The 21,996-nt window shown below is 49.3% G+C and overlaps 2 protein-coding genes across 8 annotated transcripts in view; one reads left to right on the forward strand and one right to left on the reverse strand.

Moving 5' to 3' along the window:
• IGF1R (insulin like growth factor 1 receptor) overlaps nt 1-7,351 on the forward strand; it is a 282,688-nt gene extending 275,337 nt beyond the window's left edge. For all 3 annotated transcript variants that reach the window (XM_072950708.1, XM_072950709.1, XM_072950710.1), the window contains exon 21: nt 279-7,351. In XM_072950708.1, the coding sequence (XP_072806809.1) occupies nt 279-660 (382 nt within the window). In that variant the 3' untranslated portion in view covers nt 661-7,351. The remainder of the gene's footprint in view (nt 1-278) is intronic.
• Nucleotides 1,854-21,996, reverse strand: part of PGPEP1L (pyroglutamyl-peptidase I like) — a 40,845-nt gene continuing 20,702 nt past the window's right edge. Inside the window, exons 3-7 of one of the 5 annotated variants that reach the window (XR_012064730.1) lie at nt 13,572-13,694; nt 12,290-12,516; nt 8,191-8,597; nt 7,399-7,561; nt 1,854-2,997 (exon numbers count right to left, since the gene is read on the reverse strand). Coding sequence is in view for 2 of the 5 variants with exons in the window: in XM_015245474.3 (XP_015100960.1) it covers nt 10,744-10,984; nt 12,290-12,516; nt 13,572-13,694 (591 nt within the window). In the remaining 3 variants the exon portion in view is untranslated. Of the gene's footprint in view, nt 2,998-7,398; nt 7,562-8,190; nt 8,598-10,219; nt 10,985-12,289; nt 12,517-13,571; nt 13,695-19,227; nt 19,558-21,996 lie in introns of those variants that run through there. The other 4 variants (XR_012064731.1, XM_072950712.1, XM_015245474.3 and 1 more) reach the window with 4 other exon arrangements.

Genomic DNA, 21,996 nt, shown 5'->3' on the forward strand with positions numbered 1-21,996 from the left:
TGAACTGGCTTGTGTCCTTGTCTTCTCGGGCAGTGGGAGTTTGGGTTCTGTATCGTGGAGGGTCCTGGGTCCGGGTGAAGTGAATGCAGCCATGGGATGTAAGTCAGGAGAAGCTGAGGGCTGCTTGTGCTGTCAAGACAGCCGGAGGCCCAGAGAGGCAGCAGGACCATTTTCGGCACCCAACGTCCTCGCGCAGGTCAGGAAGCCATGGTGGCCCCCGAGGCTGCTGGGCCACGTCCTCCCTTCCAGCATGGGCCCGTCTGCCTGTCTCCCCGCAGGTTTGAGCTGATGCGCATGTGCTGGCAGTACAACCCCAAGATGAGGCCCTCCTTCCTGGAGATCATCAGCAGCATCAAGGATGAGATGGAGCCCGGCTTCCGGGAGGTGTCCTTCTACTACAGCGAGGAGAACAAGCCGCCCGAACCCGAGGAGCTGGACCTGGAGCCGGAGAACATGGAGAGCGTCCCCCTGGACCCCTCGGCCTCCTCGTCCTCCCTGCCGCTGCCCGACAGACACTCAGGACACAAGGCCGAGAACGGCCCCGGCCCCGGCGTGCTGGTCCTGCGAGCCAGCTTCGACGAGAGACAGCCTTACGCGCACATGAACGGGGGCCGCAAGAACGAGCGGGCCCTGCCTCTGCCCCAGTCTTCGACCTGCTGATCCTGGAGCCGAGTCCCGGGCAAACAGTAACGCGCAGGCTCGGCGGCGGGTGGGGGGAGAGTGCTAACAATCTATCCGCAGCCTCCTGTACCTCAGTGGATCTTCAGAACCGCCATTGCTGCCCACGGGAGACGGCTTCTCTGCAGTAAACACATTTGGGATGTTCCTTTTTTCAATATGCAAGCAGCTTTTTATTTCCCTGCCCAAACCCTTAACTGACACGGGCCTTTAAGAACCTTAAGGACAACACTTAATAGCAGCCGACGCCCTGAGAATTGGGTCTCCTCACTCTCTCCCTGTCTCTCCTCCTCCTCCCTCTCGTCTCTCTGTCTGTCTCTCTCCTTTCTCTCCCTTTCTGCTTCGTGATGGAAACACATTGGCCGCAAGCCCAGCCAGGACACCCTTTTCTATTGGGTGGCCCCACGTGGCCCCTGAACACACCTGCCGGTCACCGTAGGTCTTTATAAAAAAACATGTTGAGACGGAATTTTTTAACCGTATCTTTAACTTTTTAGGGACATAGGAAATTTAAAAAGGGCCATCATCCAAGGTCGGTACCGTGTTAACGCTGCCAAATTCTGCCCAAACCCCGAACTCCCTCCCCCGCCGTCCTCACGCTGCTTCCTTGTTCCCGGAGGCCCCGGGTGAGCCCGGCAGCCCGGTGCGCGCTAAGGGCCACGCCGGTGATGCCCTCCGTCCGGCTGTCCCCGGTGTCCCTTCCAACTCTCACGTTCACACAGCTCTAATTGCTTTTGACTAGGTTATTGTTTGGGGGAACTGGACAGAATGAGACTTTCTCTCAGTGAAGATGGGGGAGAAGCTGAACCAGCTTCCCTGACCCTCTTTCGTACCCCCACCTTCCAGCCCCCAGGAAATCTGGAGAAAACAGGCCCTGTCGGGAGCCTGGAAGACAGGCTTTGAGTAAAGGTCGTCCGCGTGCCAGTCTCCTGTCCTCGCCCCAGCTCCCCCACCCGGCCCCCAAGGACACTGATGGGAAGGGGTTTCCAGGGACTCAGCCCAACCGTTTATGCAGGTTTGCAAGGAAAGAAATTCAAACACCACAACCACAGTCCGAAGAAAAGCAGTAAATGGATTCAAGCATTCTAAGCTTTGTTGACATTTTCTCTGTTACTAGGACTTCTTCATGGGTCTTACAGTTCTATGTTAGACCATGAAACATTTGCATACACATCGTCTTTAATGTCACTTTTATAACTTTTTTACGGTTCAGATATTCATCTATACGTCTGTACAGAAAAAAAAAGCTGCTATTTTTTTTGTTCTTTATCTTTGTGGATTTAATCTATGAAAACCTTCAGGTCTACCCTTCTTCCCTCTCTGCTCACTCCAAGAAACTTCTTATGCTTTGTACTAGAGTGCGTGACTTTCTTCCTCTTTTCCCAGTAATTGATACTTCTATAACATAATTTGCCATGAACTGTTTGATGCCTTTTTATAAAGACACGCCCCCTCCCTGGCCCCTGCCCCGTCAGTTCTGTCCTCCCCGTAGGCTCTGTGGGCACGAGGCTGGCGGGGGAGGAGGCGGGGAGGGGGCCGCACGGGCTCCCTTCAGCCTGCTCTCCCGCAGCGTCTGAGTCTGTTACAGTGCAAGACATGATACAAACTCAGGTCAGAAAAAAAAAGGTTAAATATTTCGCACATCCTTGTTCAGTGTTTATATTCACCATTGTTGGAAAGTCTCACCTTCTCTTTCCCTTGCCTTTGTTTTTGGTTGTGACACACATATCTCTATTTTTTTAATTCTTGGGTACAACAGCAGTTTTAACTGCATACACTAGGCATTTGGATTACTATTTTTTTCAATGGCTGTCTAACCCTTCCATCCCATGGAAAACGCTGCTGAGTCCAGGGGTGCAGCGGCCCGTCTGCAGCCTCCCGCCACCACCCTCCAGACCCACCTACCTGTCTTTAGAAGCAGACTCCCCGGGGACCCTGGCACCGGCTGGGAGTGGGGTGCAGGGGCAGCACCCTCGGGGTGCCAGCCAGCCCGCTGCCAGGTGGGGACAGCGCAGGCGCCGCCGTGGCCGAGGGGCCACGAGCCCTGGCGCTGGCACGCCTTTCCTTGGCCAGGAGTCCCAGTCCTCGGGCCCGGGGGTCTTGTTTTGTTTAGTTTTTAGCACTTCTCACAGAGCGATGACAGCACAAGAGTTGCTTCTGGGATGGAAATGTTTAAATTATGAGTAAGAACAAAGCTACAATATGATGATTGCTAGTTGTGACTGGAGATTAAACACAAAAAAGAAAGTTTGTAGTGCTTTTTTGCTTGTCAGTAGTTTCAGTCCCACTCTTTTCTCTAGCCTGTCCCATAGTTGTTCCCTTGGGAAAAAGAAAAAAAAAGAAAAAGAAAAAATTAATTAAGAAGGTATTTTATGTAGGAGTGTTCTTTTAATTTATTTTGTGATACCAGTTTCAGTCACTGTAGAGAAGCCCCATTATGAATTTAAATACTGAGAAAAGAGTTGTTTGTGTGTGTGTGTGTGTGTGTGTAGTAAGACGGGACAGTTTTTGGTTTTTTGTTTTTTTTCCAAACATTTATCTACCTCACTCTTATTTTGTATATGTGTATATATAAAAAGGATACATCTCACATCTCTCAGCACCTGACAATATGCCGTTGATACTGGTGACCTCGTCCACACCACAGCCGCACACACCAGGTGGCGCAGGAGAGGCCAGGCTGTATTCCAGGCTCAGAGCGACACTAGCTCCCCCTGCCCCGACCCGTTCCCAACAGCTCCCCGTTTCTGCGACGTCTCAACTTGCGTCGCTTCTGTCCTTCTCTGACTTGGTTTCCCAAGAGGCGGGGAGGGCCCAGGCTGCTGGGCTCTGCGACCACCGACCTCGTGTGCAGGCTTCCCGGGCACCAGGTGGGGAAGCGTCTCCGGGAGCCCCTGTCGCCCCTGCAGTCACCTGCAGGTGTGGGGGCTCGGCTCCCGCTGACTCAGCCCCAGGCTGGCCCGATGGCCAGTCCCACGTAGAATGTACGGAGAAGGACCCCCTCCTCCCCTCCAGACTGTGCTCTCAACCTCACCCTCACCTCCTCCCCAGGGGAAGACAAAGACGAACCAAACCCCCGGGCTGGAGGGGGCCAGCGGCGGGCCGAGCCCCCGTCCCTCTCCCGCTGGCTGCTGCTCTCACAGGCACTGGCATCTTTTCTGGGAAACGCGGTGGGGTCCTCCCCCAGTGTGGCGGGCTCCTCCACAGCCCCAGGACTGCAGTTAAGCTCAGGAGCTTCCTCCCTCCTGCTAGAACACTCCTCGCCCCTCCCACGTCTCCTGGGACCGTAAGGGCACTGAGAAAGTGTTTGATCAGGGTTTCCCGCTGCCACACTGCAGGTGACCCCTAGGAATAGTGGCCTCTCCTTGCTTTTGCACACCCCTCCCGGTTTCCACAACTGGATTTCTACAGTTCATTCAGCTGGTTATAAGGGTTTTGTTGAAACTGTCCGAGTTGTTGGTGTCACTTCATTTTTGTTCTATGTAGGTGGTTTTCCTTTGAGTAGAACGAAAACACTAACAGTGTAGTGCCCATCATAACGAATGCTTCAGAAACACTTAAATAAAAGAGAGAATTCTGCTTGCGTGACGGTGCAGTCATTTACTGGACCAGACCACCCACCATGACTCTACCAAGGCATCAGCTCTCCACAGTCCTGGCCTAGTTTTGTGCTGATTTCCCCACCTCTTCTTGGTTTCCTCCTCTGTATGCTCCACACAATTTACTCGAGCTGAGTGCGGCGCTCTCCACGCAGCCCTCTTCTGACAGCAGCTCCCACTGCTTGAAGTGACGTGAACCACTGAGGCACATCACTGAACTGACGTGAGCATCAAAACGTACCAGACACAGCCCTGCCCCAGGGCAGCAGGCCTGCTGCCTTCTGGACACGCTGTGGCACTTGCGCTGGGTGAGACCCAGACCACCCCAGGTGTCCTGCACGGGATGTCCTGCTGTTTGACACAGCTGGAATGAGCTTCCTCCTTGGAAGCGAGAAGACCGTGTTCGTGGCTGGATAGTGGCCTCTCCTTCCAGCCTGTTTCTTAGGACTCGGGACATTTCAATGGTAGAAATGTGGTTTTTGTGGAACTACCCGATGCTGAAATGCTTGGCGTGAAGTGGTGCTTTTCGGTTGGGATGAGAGATGTACAAGCCAAGTTTGATGCCAGATTCTAGGCCAGTGTGTTCCACCCAAGCCTCTTTCTCAGCAGCCTGCCTCCACCGGCAGGTGGCCAAACAGGATGCAGGCGGCCGGTACGGCAAGGTCGCACTAGCTCACATCAGTGAGAAGGCTAAGATGCTTGGTCCAAGGTCCTCAGCTGTCACTGTTGGGTCCTCTGGCCAGACAGTGTCCAAGGCAACTCCTTTCCAAAACACAGGCACCCTCCAGTTGGCTGTAAAGCTCTATGGTATGCCTCGGCCCATTCTGGCAGTCCCAGTAATGCATTTAAGGTTTGGGGTTTGTTCTTTTGTTAATGTTACTTTTGTTAGTCGGCTTTTTATTTCCTGGGCTAAGCGGCGTTGGGAGATATGGACCAGAGATCCACTCTTTGAGAACCAGTGATGAAAATCAAACTGTCTTACTCCACTCTGACATAGCTGGTGGTACAGACGAGAACAAGAGACGATGCTGTTTAGATTGAACCTCTGTTGCCAGAGATGCTGAAGATACAGACCTGGGACAGGCCAGAGGGTTTCACTTTTGGCTTCCAGCTTAGATGACTGGCTGAGGAAAGCATTTAGAGGAAAAGCAGATGAACACCCCTTGATGATGAAGTGACGAGGCAGGGGGAAACCCCTGTAGCAGGGATCGTGAAAGACACGGAGAGGAGTCACGAGCAGAAGGTTCAGGGCTCGGAAGAAGTGTGGGCTGTGTTTGGAACTGGATGGTTTCTGAAGGCTCAACAGTCACCCGTGGGCATTTGGTTTCAACCAATCAGCCTAATATCCTACTGTGGAAACTGTGACTGCCGAGCTCAGTCAGATTGTTCAAGAACACAAACTGCACCGCAGACGTCGGGTGTCGGTTCTGGGGCATGACTTTAGGGCTTTGTTGTATTTCGTTTATGCGAGAACGTATCGCTCACGCATCTGTGTGTCCCCGTTTGTGTGTGTCCGCATCTTTCTGGTAAACATCATTTTAGTCACTCATTAGCATTTTCAATAGGGCTTTTAAGTCCAGTAGATTACGGGTAGTCAGTTGACGAAGATCTGGTTTACAAGAACTAATTAAATGTTTCATTGCATTTTTGTAAGAACATAGAATAATTTTATAAAATGTTTGTAGTTTATAATTGCCGAAAATAATTTAAAGACACTTTTTTTCCTCTGTGTGTGCAAATGTGTTTGTGATCCATTTTTTTAGGACACTCGTTTACTAGCTAGCTTTACAATATGCCAAAAAAGGATTTTTCCCTGACCCAAGCCGTGGTTCCCCCTCTTCCCCGCCATGCTTTGTGCCCTAGTTTATAACAAAGGAATGATGGTGATTTAAGAAGTAGTTCTGTATCTTCAGTATCTTGGTCTTCCAGAACCCTCTGGTTGGGAAGGGGATCATCTTTTACTGGTCATTTCCCTTTGGAGTGTAGCTACTTTAACAGACTGAAAGAACCTCATTGGCCAAGGAAACAGCAGAGGTGTTGCAGCCCGCGGTGTCCATGGCACCATCAGCATCTGGCTTGGCTGGGCTGGCAGTTGTGCTGTTAGACGCAATGCCTTGGGATGGAGGGACACCACTGCCCAGCTGATGGTTTGCACAGTGATCACAGCCTACAGACTTATCACACAAATGATGATCATTCTGGTGCACGCAGGCCATTTGCTTACATGCCTCATATAATTAACACTTTGTAATAACAGGAAGAGACCCTATTTATTTTTATTTAAGGCAGAACACCAATGATCGATTTTTTCAATTCCAAACATATTCTTTTTAATAAAAACTATACACATGCAAGCTTTTTTTTTTTTTTGTAAGTTTGACTCCATTCCTTCTGGCTCCCAATGGATTATTGGCTAGGTCTACACAACTCCACAAAATCTCCATCATTGGAAACATCTGGATGTTTTGCATTACATGGGAGAACGGTCCAGAAACGATTTGTGTTTTGTTTGCAACTTTTCATTTGGATGTCTGGCATTGCAGAGACACCGTCGCAGGTGGAACAGATGCTTGGCAAAAACACCTGTCTGTTTTCTAAGCCAGTGAGGTTGAGGTGAGAGGTTTGCCAGAGTTTGTCTACCTCTGGGACAAAAAAAAAAAAAAAATCAAACCAGAAGGCGCGATGGAATGGATGCATCGCAAATAATGCATTTTCTGAGTTTTCTTGTTTTCAAAAAATGTTTTTAAAAAAAAAATAAAAAAAAAGGTAATAACATGGCCAATTTGTTACATAAAATGACTTTCTGTGTATAAATTATTCCTAAAAAAATTCCTCTGTTTATATAAAAAAATCAGTAGATGAAAAAAATTTCAAAATGTTTTTTGTATATTCTGTTGTAAGAATTTATTCCTGTTATTGCGATATACTCTGGATTCTTTACATTATGAAAAAAAAGAAACTTTGTCTATTTTGAATGGCTGAAGCTAAGGCAACTTTAGTTTCTCTTACTCTGCTTTTTTCTAGTAGTTAAAGTACTACATGGTTTAAGTTAAATAAAAGAATTCTGTATGCATTTTTGGTCTTTGATTTTGCCCCTCCCCACCCCTTCTGGAAGACTCACCATGCTTCTGAGGCGGGGAAGCCGAGCTACATGTGGCGTGTGTGTTCACACATGTCACTGGGAGGTGTCGTGTGTGAAGGCTTCGCTTTATTTCTGACAGCTAGATCTCCGCATGCAAATTGCTGGTGAACAGGGAAGCTATTCTGTTTCTCCATTAACTCAGCTAGAAGAAAATTTGAATACATAAAAATATAGAAATCTGTACTTCATTTTTGACTGATCTGTAGACTTTTGCTAGACCTTCCACTGACAAAAGTCAGGCCAAGGCAGGTTTGATCTGGGGGACTCTGGGGCAAAGGACTTCACATTTTCATGTCCTTGCTGGTCCCTCACAGCCAGCCTGCCTACTCAGAGGGCACCAGTGAGGGCCACAGAGGCACCCGGGGATGCAGGTCGCCTGCGGGGAAGAATGTCACTCTCCAGCCAATGAGCATGGCCCGCCCCAGGGACTCTCCAATCTGGCATCGCCATCATTTGCCATGGGAAATTGTTATGGCAGGAGACGTGAATACATGTTCAAAGGAAACAAACTGTAAATGTTCTAGAATCCAGCCTTACACACATCAGGAGGACAAGCTGATCATTCACTAAACTTTGATCATGGGAAATTATACTCTCGTAACAAAATCAGGTTTCTGGCCAAAGGGCCACAGAGCAAGGAGTGGGCAGTAGAAGCAACAGGCCACACTCACTTAAGACCTCTGAGTCTCACAAATATTTGGAACTAAAAACAAAAGACCTTTCTAAAAGAGGGATTCTCAAGCTTGGCGTTGCCCCAGGGTTTCTGCTTACCACTGTTAGAGTTCATGGCACTCCGGGGACCTCACTAGGTGACCGATGACTAGCGGCAGGCACATTGCCCAGGCTCGGGTGGGTGTCTGGGCCCTGGCCGGGCAGACGCGGGCAGCTGCTGGGATCCCCACATTCCCAGCAGGTGGATGCTGTGCTTCCAGGCAGCAGGGTGCAGTCTGCACCTGTCCTCCGTCAGAGGAGCGGTGATTTCTTCTGAGGATGAGGGTGCTGGGTCCTCGTAAGTGGGAGACCCTCTCCTCACCACGCCATTTCCCAAGACCACAATCCAGCAGGGCTGTTTCCATATCTACCCTCACGGGTCCAGCCACGAGCCCACCTTCAGTAAGTGTTCTCTCATCACTGACAGATTTTCACATGCACTCTCTCACCAGATCGTCACAACAACTCTGCAAAGGATGGATTTTTATTACTCTGGTTTGTAGATGAGCAAACATGCAGACATGTCTAAGCTCCCCCAGCTGTTAAATGATCAGCCCAGGGCTCAGCCTTCTGAAGCTGTGTCAGCTTCCAAACTGAAACTCAGAACTGCTACGTATCAGCTGTAACTAAACAGACCAGGGTGTGCACCAGCAGGGGATGGCAGGCCACTTAGACCAGGAAGGGAACGGCCCTCTGGGGTGCTCCCTAAAGAACTTTGATGGCCACAGAAGTGAATGACAGGGACGTTCATCAAGAGGGAGCTCTGGGCCTCCCAACTGTTTGACATCTAAAAGTCTGGTGCCAAGCCATACACATTTTACAATCTGAAATAACACTGGAGCAGGGTCCCAGAGACCCCCTGCTTGCTAGCATCCTGAGACAGGAGCTAAAACGAGGGGGGTCCAGGGCTCTGGGCAGCAGGTGTTTGCCTACAAACACAGAAGGCGCTCCACACTAACAGCCGTGCAGCCGGACCTGTGCTTGCTGGCCAGATCATCCCACCCTACTTGCTGCCTTTGATCTGCTACAGTAGGACTTTGATCTGTTTTATATCAAGTTAGCCAGTTTCATTTGCAAACGAGGTCCTGTGAAGGCTGTTACAAACGCACACGTGTGCTGGAGGGCTGCCGGTAAAACAGGCTAGTTCCTTTGCCCAGTTCCTTTGTTATTAAGGTGCAGATGCTTCTTACAGTGAATGAATCCAGGCACTAAGTGATTTTTTTTTAACAGAATTAAGTGGGAAATGATAGTTGTGAGCACACCAACATAACAAGAAATTTCCCAGAGCTAAACCTCTTCCTCCAAAAAATAATGTTGCTAATGGGATTCCCACTGGAAATCTGCCCCCAGAACACATTGGACAAGTAAAACCTTGTTGTGAGCAGCTTGGCACAAAACCCAGCACAGTGTCATAAAGGTAAAACGGAAGATAAAAAGGGAGATTCTGTTTCTAAAAAGGTAGGGGTAATACTGACTGTTGCAGAGAAGCTAAACCCAGCTCTTGACCTTTGCTTTAGGACCAAACGCTACCGGGGAATGGGAAGTAGTGCGGCTGCCAGGAAAAGCGCTCCAGCAGCTGATCAAAGCATACGTGGAATTACCTTCTCATCCAGGAATTCTACTTTTAGGTATATTCACCAAGAAACTAAACCAGGATTCTATGAGATATCTGCACACCAGTGTTCACAGAAGTAGTACTCACAATAACCAAAAGGTGGAAGCAACCCAGTGTCCATCAAAAGATGGATGAATAGACAAAATATGGTCAATACATAGAATGGAATTTACTCAGCCTTAAAGGAAGGAAATTCTGACACCTGTTACAACATGGATGAACCTGGAAGACAGGACGCCAAGTGAAATAAGCCAATCACAAAAGGACAAACATTGTGATTCCATGTATATGAGGTCCCCAGAAGAGTCAGCTTCTGAGATGGAGAGCAGAATAACCCAAGGGCCAGGGGAGGGCAGGGGAGATGCTGTTTAATGGGGGCAGAATTTCAGTTTGGGATGCTGAGAAAGTTCTGGAGATGGACGGTGGTGACAGTTGTACAACAGTGAATGTACATAATGCCACTGAACACTTAAAAATGGTTAAAATGGTATGTTTTATGTGTATTTTAACCACAATTTTTTAGTAAAGTAAAGAAAAAAAAAACCCCAAACACTAGAGACTCAGTGGCTCACTGCCCAGAGCACCCGGGCACACCAGTATGGAGGCCAGTGTGGGGTGCCCGGGCTGCACCCCCATCTCCCGTGATCAGCTGGTACAGTCACCCCACCATGCAGGGCTCTGCAGAACAGGTCTGGGGTCTCAGCACCCTGGGCAGGATCACACAGGCCCACTGCATGGACTTTTACGAGGGAAACAAAAAATCACCAGCATTTCATTTTATTGTCAGGAAAACCATAGCTGAAGCTAGTGCATCCCCTGTGAAATGTCTGCCTTTCAGAGTGGTCTTCTTGCTTCTGACAATAAAATAACCCTTTGTGATTTCGTTGGGCTAATTCAGAACTTTTTTCCTCTGTGTAAACTGTTTTACAAGTAAGTTTTTAAAAGCCTCTCAAAGCACAGTTGAACTCTACACATGGGATTGAAACATTTAATTTTCTCTAAAGCAGCAGTCCCCCTGTCAGTTCCCTTTGGCTGAAATCGCCCAGGCCGAGCTTCCCGTGAACCAGGCCCTGAGCCCGGGCTTTCTCGGTCTCCTCCAGCATTTCCTGGATGATGACTTGCAGGGCTTTTCCCAGCAGGCTGGCCGGGAGCCAACGAGATAATGGAGGGATGTGGATAAGCGCCGCGCACCCATTTCCATGATGCAAAGACAGGTAGTAGGTGTAATCGCAGACATACCTACAACCATACAGAACGCCAAGTTACTCCTTGGACCAGCCTCTAACCTCAGTGAAATGTAAGCCGAAGCAGCAATGCAGCAGCCCCAAAGCATGAGGGAGGATTGCCACCAAGGGAGACCTAGGTTTTGTTTTTCTGCCTCGGAAAGAACATGCTGTTGGGAGTTAGCCGAGGAGAGAATGGCTCTTGGCCTCCTGGTCCCACGACCAGCAAACAGCCGAACCCCAGCAGGGACCAGATTTTCAATCAACTAACCCAAAACTCTTTTCCTCCACGAACCCTTCTCATTGACGTCTGCACTGAGTAATTCTATTGACAGGCCTGCTCCAGGTCTTTGCTCACAACCTGTGAACTCCCACCTTTAGCAGGAGTTAACGTAAATCTTTAAGTTAAAGGGTTCAGAGATAAGAAAACAGATGGAACCAGCTGGGATCAAGATGGTGACAAATCTAACCTCCAACAGACCCTGGGTCTCATCATATGCTGATTTTACTACATTAGCATATTAAATGACACACCTACCAGCATCCATGGCCAGACCCAAGGATCTATAAGGACCAATAAAGGATAAAAAGGGGGTGGCACTCCAATTCCTCAGAAAAAGCCCCGCCCTTTCCCCTGGCAAACTGATGCACATGCCTCCCCATCATTAGCCTCACTCCTCCTCCCTCTGTTTTTACTCTGTAAAATCAAATCCCTCTGGCCAGGTGGGCGAGAAGGTGATCTGTAAACTAACTTCCACTTCTCCATTCTCTGGCCACTGAATAAAGCTTGTGCTGCATAGATCTCGGCTTCCCTTTCCTTATTCTCCTACTCCAAGGCGAACAGAAAAGAACCCTCCCCTCAGAGGCAGTGAGCCTCCACCAGGCTACTGCCAGAGCAGGGTCCATAGGTCTCAATTCAGTAAGTTTTCTCATTCATTCTTTGGAGGGAGGAGAAACTGCCTCCCGAGGGTCAGAGTTTGGAGAAATAGAGGTAAATTAACCTTTACTGGGGGCTAAGTCAGAACAGTCAACTCACAACTTCAGCGGCGATAAATAAAGCTAAAGCACCCACAAAACGTTGGTGGCTCTCAACACCTGCATTCACACCCCTTCTCCTCTGCCAGCCACCAAAGGCAGGTGAGAGGGAGGGGGCCTCGGGACCGGGACCTGGGCGGGAGCGAGCAACTGCGACTCCTGCGGGCCCCCTCCCCCAACCAAGCGCCAGGCTGGACAGCACAGGACGGCACATCCCAGGAGAAAGACGGGCCAGCGGCCACCGCAGCCCCTCCTCCTCCCCTCCGTGACCAGGGACAGAACTCACCTGCCCGCATCTCGGGAAAACGCCACCTCCACGCCCTCGACCCTCGCGCGCCGGCTGACAGCCTTCATGCTGACCCCCGAAGCGATCACTTCCGGGCCATCCGGAAGGCACAGGCCGTGCTCCGGCCGGAAGCCCCGGATGTCAGCGTCCCGGTAGCCCCGGTTCTTGCCGCACTGTTCCAGAAAGATGGCCTTGGCGGCGGGGTCCACGCCCACGTGCACGGCGAGCTGTGTGAACACACGTGGAGGTGGGAGATTTGGGAAACTGAGGTCTGCTTTGCTCCCCAGGCGGTGCAGAGGGAGAGTTCTGGGGTGCAAGACACCTCAACCCCCTAAATGTGCCCACACCACCCCCATCCCTGCTTGCTTCCCGTCATATGCTGGAAAGAAAAACATCTGGATAGAAATCCATGTGGCATCTAATTTAAATACCTTTATATTTGAAAATATTCTTCAGGGCAGTGTATTTATTCCCTTTTTTTTTTCTGTGGAGGTCTAGCTGGTATCTAAGGCTATCCCAGGATATTAGCCTTTCTGGGGAATCTTCCATCTCTTTAAGGAAACGCTGATGAAGTAAGTCAGTAACACTCCAATAAAATATTGCTAGAATTTTTTAAGCCGATTATTTTTCCTCTTTGGAAAAGTAGCTGGTTGTTTTATCAAAACATTTGGGGTGTCGTCCTAACCGTCTTAACGTTTTGGTGGTGTACATTTTGTTAATCTCATCATCTGGGCTTTGTGTCTGGAGGATGTTTGTGTAAGTTTCCTATATAGCAACTCTGGATAAGCTAAGCTGGGAGTGATGACAATGACCCCCTCCAGATGGGCCCCCTTCCCACCTCCCGGTGTGGGCCACTGTCCAACTGCTTTCCCAGGCAGAAGAGGTCCAGGCCGAAGAGGTGCTTGCCTCCTGGCCCACCTCACAACCCCCACCTGCCCTGCATGGGCCTGGCTGGGACATAACTAAGGGCCTCTCTGTTAGGTGGAAACTATCTTTGAGTCCTGGCTGGGAATAAAGCTTCTATTTCTTTTCCTCTTTCTCTCTCTTTCTTCAGAATCTTCTTCCAAGTTCTACTCTGCATTTCATCTTAAACTTTTACAAATAGACCCGGAATCTTATGAAATGGTCTGGGGATGTGGGGGCAGGGTGCACTTCAGCCATCAATCCTAGAAAAAAAGGCCCAGGAGTTCACAGGCTCTGGGTCTCCACCACATTATCAGCCCCCCTCTTCACTCCCCAGCACCAGCCCCCTGGCCCTACTGCCTCCCCAGCTGTCATTTACTTGTGGTTGAAGATCTTCCCAGATTCTAGTGACCCTCTTCTTCACCTCCTTGTAATCCACTGGCAGCTGAAGAATCCGCAGCTCCACCCCCAGGTCATTCCCCAGGCCCAGCTTGGAAAGCTCCTGTAGAAAGAAGCAGGTGGACTCACCCTGATGGAGGGCCAAGGGGAGTCCCTGAAAACCCAATACCTGGGGCCATCCAGTCCATTCCCAGGGGCCCTCTGTGGGCCTGGACCCTGCCTTCAAGGAGCTCACTCAGTGGCAAGGCGCCAACAGGGGCGGCCATGGTTCCTCCCCCATGCACGAGACCTGACATACCTGCTCCCATCAAGGTGCATGTACCCTAGAGGCATGTCTGACCCAGCCTGCGGGGTAGGATATAGTTCACAGAGGGTACACGGGAGTTCTAAGAGACAGATGGGATTGAGCCAGACGAGGAAGCTGAGGAAGCGCGTGCCAGACAGAGGGAGCTGCAGGGAGCATAAGACCTTGAGGCCTTTGGGAAACGTGCTGTGACCTGCTGTGCTCAGGGAGGCAGAGCCTTCTTCCCTGTGTCCTGCACCTCCAAGGACAGGCTGTTTAGCACCCCTGGGCTCTCATCTGCACATGGACTGCCTATAGCACCCCCAGGCACTTTGATAAGTAGCCTGTGTATCAGGGACCATTGCATGTGGGGGAAGCATGGGGCCAGAAGCTAGAAAAGCCTGTGGAAGCCAGACTGAGTGTTCAGTTAGAGGTTGGACTGTATCCTTGGGGCAACAGGGAGCCACTGAAGGATTGTGCACAAGGAACAAATGGGTCAGAGCCATCTCCTAAGAGGTGGAGGTGGGCTGGGAGCTATCATAGGGTTGATTTTGGACCTGCCCAGTTTGAAGTACTCAAAGGGAGCTGGTCCCTCGGCTCTGTGCGTCTGGAGTTCACAGAGAGGCTTATGAGAAGACAATGGCATGTCAGGACAGCAAAAGCCATGGGTTTAGATAAGACTTGAGAGAGAGAACAAGAGTGCAGGGAGAGGAGGGGGCTGTGGAGAAAACCCAAGGTCAGGATTCCTCCTTTAAAGGGAGAAATGGCAGACAGCTTGGAGGGAAGAAAACCAGGAGGGTGAGATCTTCGGGCTGTGCATTTCACTGTTGGTAAAAGTTAAATCAGGGACCTGAAGGCTGTCTCTAAAAAGGCCAGGTCCCTTCCCTACTCCAGGAGCTGTTCTTGGCACCAAGATGGCTTTGAATCAGTGCCTCTGTTTTTCCTGACTCCCTCCCCTGGCATTTCAGGACATTCAGGAACATGCACCCTTGGCGAGAGAGTGCAGCCAGGGCTGTGAGGTCTGCCCAAAGGTTGCAGTCGGGACAGACCAGGGCCCTGCCCTAGGCTTTGGAGGAGACAGGTGGGGATGACGTGCCCAGATGTGGGTCTGCCTGTGCTGCTCCCATCAAGGTGGAGGGTACTGGGGCCAATTTTTAGAGTCTCAGGTGTGTCCTCAACCAGCTCAGCCTTCCTGAGGGGCTTTGCTTCACCCTCCAGACACCCATTCAGAAGCCCCGGTTCCTCAACCAGCCCAAGCTCTGTTCTCTTCCAAAAGGAAATGCCAAGACTACATCCCCATTGGGGCCTTGAGGGAGAATTCATTTGTCTGACTCTGATGGTGGAGGGAGGAAAGGAGGGCCAGGATATGTGGGGCAGTGGCCTGGAGGACCATGGAGGAAGCAGGCTGGGCTTCCAGGTGGACATCCCCAAAACCAGACAGACCAAGAGGCTCCAGCCTCTTTGGGATGCTTCTAGTAGGGGGTGGGGCTGGAAGGCATCATGCTGGGGTCACCTCAGGCTCTATCACGAGAGTGAGGGGACCTCGGCTTGGCTCAGGGCTGCTTTTCTGAACCCAAACATTTGTGAAGAACTAGTTTCTTCCACTAGGTGAAGTTCTCATGGGTTCTGGCTCTAAGCAAAGCCTGCAGAAGGGCCCCAGAAACCAAATGGAGTTGCCTGAAAAATCTGCTCTCAGGGCTGAATCCCGAAGAGCTGCTCTAGTTGGTTGTCAGTGAGAATACTGATTAATTATGCTCACTAAGCTTCAAAGAAAGCAAAGTCTGAGGGATGGAGACGGCCTGGCAGCCAATCAGCCCGGCAGTGACTGGTGAACACCTCCTCTTCACATAAGAACGCAGGTCTCCGCCTGGGCTGGCAGGGACCTGAAGCCCAGACCCAGGCGGGCCACAGCCTGAGCCCCCTCCACACCACAGCTCTGTCCTTCCCCCTTACCCAGACCAGTTGAGAGAGGAGAGGAGAGAGAAAGAGAGCCTCGGGACATCTTGTGTGTCTTCCAGCCACTGCGTGGGTTGTGGGGCCGGGTTGGGAGAGCTTCTTGCATGAGTCTTCTGTGGCCGCTATAACAATGTAAGAGACCGGGTGGCTTAGAACAGAAATGCATCGTCTCACAGTCTTGCAGGACAAAAGTCCAAAATCAAGGCATCATCGGGTTCAACCTCCCTCTGAAACCTGTGGGAGAAGGATGCTCCCTTGCCTCTTCCAGCTTCTGGCAGCCCCCAACAGTCCATGGCTCATGGCAGCATGACTCCAGTCTTCCCCCATCTCTCCATTGTGTGTGTCTGCCTCTGGATCCAGATTCCCTGCTTTATAAGAACACTCAATACATGACACTCTAAAGCTAGGCTTTCCAGGAGGCTGATGGCATCACTTGTGCCAAAGTAGAAAGTGCAGGGAAGCCAAACAGTAGTTGTCCGTAGGCTTTCTAGAGCTATAGGTGTGGGATGGGCACTTGACATTGGACTTAACACTGCTGTGTGTTTTACTTTTCTGAAAGACAATGCAGGAGATTGAAAGGTCCCGCTTCTGCTTATCAGCTGTTCCCTTTCAAGTTTCCAATCTGGTGTTCAAACAGCCTTGACCTTACAGTTACTCCAATTCCTGGTCTGGGGTTGCAATCCACACCCAGCCACCTTGACATTTCAGCACAGGAAGTAAGAATAGGCACTTTAGGTAGAATACAGAGAGATGTCACACCCTGCCTCAGATCAGCTCAGGACACTTTTTGCCATCAAATAGATTAAGGGAAACTTGTAATATTCAGAGATCTGTGGGTGTCAGAATTGCAGATAAGGGACTGTGGACCAGGATAAACTTGAACTTGTTCACATAAGACTGAGGAATTACTCTCCAGCATCCTCCTGGCATATTTTCTTGTGCCCTCTTCCTCTTTCGCTCCCAGTTGTCCTGACAGGGAGAGCCAGCGGCTTGGCAGCTCTGCCCTGTCACCAGCGACAGGGATTCTGCTAAGGTGCAGCCAGCTTCCTCTGGGAAGAGCTGCCCACTGCTGCCCACCCTGCCGGTTCCCCTGGAGCCCTTCATCAGAGGGAGGGACAATTGGAGCCAATAGACATCCCCCACCAAGGACAGAGGGCAGACAGGAGAGAAACTGTAACTTCACAGGCTGCAGGCCTCCAGGCGATTTGGCCAAGCTGCTTGGATGGCTCTGAGATGTTTGCAGCCATCCTGAGGTCACTAGGACATAAGGTCAGCTGTATTGGTTGGGGGGGTGGTCTATGGACTGAAAATGTGCCCCTCCCCTGCAAATTCACTTTTTGAAACCCTAACCCCTGATATGACAGTATTTGAAGATGAAGCCTTTGGTAGGTAATTAGGTTTAGATGAGCTCATGAGGGTGGGGCCCCATGATGAGATTAGTGCCCTTATAAAAAGAGGAAGAGAGATGAGAGCCTTTCTTCCACTGCCATGTGAGGACATAGCCAGAAGGCAGTCATCTGCGAGCCAGGAAGAGAGTTCTCACCAGGAACCAAATCTGCTGGTACCTTGATCTTGGATTTTCCAGCCTCCATAATTGTGAGAAATAAATTGCATGTTGTTTAAGCCATTCAGACAATGGTATTTTGTTATAGCAGCATGAGCTGACTCATACTGGGAAGCTCCCAGTTGATAATGAGATGAGGCCTGATTGGGTTTCAGATACATGCCAGTTCATCCATCCAGCTCATTATAATGCTTGAAAGTGACACAACTCATCTGGGACTAAAGTCAGAATCTGATTTGGGATATTGAGGAGCTTTTTTTCAGTAATCATGGAAACTCCTGTGGACACTCTGCTCCCTCAAGCATGTATTCGCTCTCTAACACACATATATGCTTGGGGTCCTGGGCCATCTACACTGTGACCCATGGAAGACAACGGCATTTTACAAAAAAGAAGCCAAGCTGGTGGTCATCAGCAGCCTGAGCCTGGAATGAAGAGGGCACAGGGCAGAAGGGGCTACATGCAAAGGCCAGATCCCAACTATAGTGCTGCAGGGAAAGGCATGGGCTTTGGGGTCAGAAAGACACAAGTTTGAGACCTGGCTCTGCCACCTTTCACTGGGCGAACTTGGGCATGTTATTTAACCTTGGTGCACCTTGGTTTTTTCATCTGTGCAATGGGGATAATTAAGTCAGAGAAGGGACCCCAATGTTCAGAGCAGCACTATTTACAATAGCTAAGACATGGAAGTCACCTAAATGTCCATTGACAGATGACTGGATAAAGAATATGTGGGCTATATATATATATACACACATACATACATATATGCACACACACTATGGAATACTACTCAGCCATAAAAAGAATGAAATAATGCCATTTACAGCAATATGGATGGACCTAGAGATTATCATACTAAGTGGAGTAAGTCAGAAAGAGAAAGACAAATGCCATATATCACTTCTATGTGGAATCTAAAAGAAAATGACACAAATGAACTTATTTACAAAACAGAGACAGACTCACAGACATAAAAAACAAACTTATGGTTACCAGGGAGGAAAGGGGGTGGGGAGGTATAATTTGGGAGTCTGGGATATGTAGATACTAACTATTATATATAAAATAGATAACAACACGGTCTTACTGTGTAGCACACAGAATTCAATGGCTTGTAATGGTCTATAATGAAAAAGAATATGAAAAGGAACATATATGTATAGCTGAGTTGCTATGCTGTACACCAGAAATTAATACAACATTGTAAGTCAAGTATACTTCAATTAAAAAAATTGGAGGGGTTTTCACGAATATTAAATGAGTCACATATGCTTATAATTAATCCATATTAATTTGAGAAAGTTGTCCAAGAGGCATTTATTGAGAATGATATTTATCAGGATTCAAAGAGCCCGGAGCCATCAGAAGCAGGGAGCCGAACGTCCTACCTAAGCAAACGGCAGGCCACTCACTGGCTGCCACCATCCTTTCTGCCAAAAAGGGTTGGTTGGTTTAGCAAAGAGAGTGTAGGTTCTGTGCAGACCAGAGAGAGCCAGCGGTTTGTGCTTTCCAGCCTGGCACGCTTTCCCAGCTAGAATGGCAGAGTGTTTTGTGCTCAAGGGAGCAGGGACAGAAGCCTCACCAGAGTGGAATCCCAGGCAGTGCTCGAGCCAGAGGAAGCACCAGGTTTAGCAGGGTGCCGAGTGCCCGTGCCAGGTCCGTAATCCCGCAAAAAGCCTGAACCTCACCGGTCACAAAGGTCCTGGGGAATCAGAGAGCCCTGCCTTCTGCTCTTTCCCCCACTTTTTCCTGCCTCCGTGTCATTCGGAATCTGGTCGCCAGGAACACATGGCTGTTTAACAAAGGGAACTGAGGGAAAAAAGACACCAGTTGCTTTCTGCATTTTTATTTTTTTCCAAATCCACCGAGGCTGTGGCACCAGCTGGTGTTGCAAAACGGTTGCTGTGTTTTCCAAAATCTGATTCTTCCCTTATCAAGTGAGGGTCTGGGGTTAGCAGCAGGAAGCAGGGAAACACTTCTTCACTCAGGCCCTCAAGAAAAACTCCCTGAGCGCTTGCAGTGCGGCCCTCTGCTCAGGGCTGGGCGTGTCCTGGAGGGTCCTGTTCTCCGAGGAGATGCCGACTGGTTACAGGAAGTCAAGAGAGGAGTCCTGGCTCTGGGTCCCAGGGCTGTGTTGGCCCCCCGCTGGGCTGCAGAAACCTGAGGGCGAGGACCCGACAAGGGGGTGATTCTTACTTCTTTGGATGCTCTTCCCAAGATTTTCACAATGGCCAAGAATGCAATAATTTTCCAATTCTAAAAGCTTAATAGTCTGGCAATCAGACTAGCACAGGCGTTGTGCCCAGCACCTCACCACAGTCCCCTTGATGATGTCACCATTTTACAGATGAGGAAACCGAGGATACATTTAAAAGAAGGGAGGAGATCCAGGAAGTAGTCACACAGGAGATGTCCCCACGACAGCGGGGTCAGCTGCCTAGGGCTGACCAGAGCTCGCGCCAGGGGTTTGGGAAACCTTGTAATCGTTTATAAGTCACTCTCTTCTCCTTAACAATGCCAAGTTCCAGTCTCCATGTGTGATGACTGTCCCAGCCCGTACCCAGTATCCTCAGGTCACTCCTCTAAGCTAGTTTCTTACCTGAAAACTCCAGCAACGAGAAACAGTGAGCCCGTAATTCCTAATCCTCTATCTGGAGAAGTTGTCTCCAAATATGCTTGACCATATGCCCCTATTAGTAAGAGACTGTCGTGTGCACACGTGTACGTGGGCTCGCGTGGATGCGCACACACACGCACCATCATTAGCTGATGTCTTCCTGTCTCAAGGCAGTCTACACACTTCGAGCAGGCTTCACTATTAGTAAGTGGATGTAAGTCTATGTTTTCAGTGGTTTTCTTAATTCTTCCTGTTTTTGGCTTATTTCTTATTCGACTGTCCTTGTTTTAACATCAAAATGTGGCTGGGAGAGTGCTCACGTGAGGGTGAGGGATGGATCCCCTGGCGGTTTTTGCACATTTGTTCAAGTTTACATGATTCATGCTATCTTCTACCTGTGGGTTCTTTGAAGATCATTTTTGTAAGGATTCCTTGATCGTAATTTGAGGATTAGTTTAATTAAAGCTGGATAATATAATCCTGAAACTCATTAACTGGGCTGAAATAGTTGGTAATAAAGTAAAAATGATTCAGAGGTGGAGGGCGTCTCTCACCGTGGTGTCCCTTGCCCAAGGGTGACACATTCCCTGTTCCCTCACGAAACCAAACCCGTCTAGGGACCTGAAGATATACAAAGCAAGGCGAGGCTAGCGTTGGCCCCACTATGGTATATTGGTCATGGTTAATTTCATTTTTATTCTTATAGACTGAAACCATAGAAGCTGACACTCATTAGGATGGCCACTATGAAAAAAATGGAAAATAGCAAGTGTTGGCGAGGCTGTGGAAAAATTGCAACCGTGTGCACTGTGGGTGGGAATGTAAAATGGTGCAGCTCCTGTGGAAAATCAGTACAGTTGTTCCTCAAAATATTAAAAATAGAATTACCATATGATCCAGCAATCCTATTTCTGGGTGCATATGCAAAAGAACTGAAATCAGAGATTTGAACAGGTATTTGCACACCCATGTTCACTGCAACATTATTCACAATAGCCAAGAGAGGGAAGCAACCCAAATGTTCACTGATGGATGAACAGATAGACAAAATATGATCTAGACAAACAAATGGAATATTATTCAGCCACAAGAAAGATGAAAATTCTGGTACATGCTGCAGTATAGATGAAACTGGAAGACACCGTATGCAAAGCGAAATGAACTAGTCACAAAAAGACCAATACTGTATGATTCCACTTATATGAGGGATGTAAAGTAGTCAAATTCTAGAGACAGAAGGCAGAATGATGGCGTTCGGGGAGGGGGAAATGGAAAGTGATTGTTCAACAGGCATAGAATCTCAGTTTTCCAAGATGAGAAGTTCCAGCTATCTGTTGCACAACAGTGTGAATATACTTCACACTACTGAACTGTACACCTAAAAATGGTTGAGATGGTAAATAATATGTTTTTTTTAATCCGAATTTAAAAAAAACATAGAAATGGAATTCCTGATATTCTCATCCTGTGCCCCGATGGATCAACTTGTAAATCCCATTTTGGAAATGATTTTGAATCCTCAAGGAGATGCTGAGGTAGGAAGTATTGGAGGACAAGCGGTGGGTGGGCCTGCACACCTCTGCTTAGGAGGTTGGGCAGGAAAGGGTGAACTCAGCCAGCCTGGGCTGCCCGAACTCTCCACATTCCCAGGAAACACCTGTCTTCAGGATTGGCCCTTGGCTGGCTCCTGGGAGAAAGCTGCGCCCTTAGAATGTTCTGCCTGGTTAGAGTGGCTTTGTATGGCTGAGGCCTTGGGTCACATCATGCTACTTTGATGAGAGTTTATGCCAACAGTGTGATTTATGGTGCATGCCTGTTTTGGCTCTGGAGTTTGAGTGGCTGAGGTCAGGCAGGCAGGCACTACATGCCTCTGTAACTGACCCCAATAAAAACCCTGGACACCAAAGCTCAGATGAGCTTCCCGGGTTGACAACAGGTCACATGTTGCCACATGGTGCTACTGGGAGAGTTCCATGTATCTG

The sequence above is a fragment of the Vicugna pacos genome, chromosome 27, assembly GCF_048564905.1.
Source record: "Vicugna pacos chromosome 27, VicPac4, whole genome shotgun sequence".
Classification (NCBI taxonomy): Eukaryota; Metazoa; Chordata; class Mammalia; order Artiodactyla; family Camelidae; genus Vicugna; species Vicugna pacos.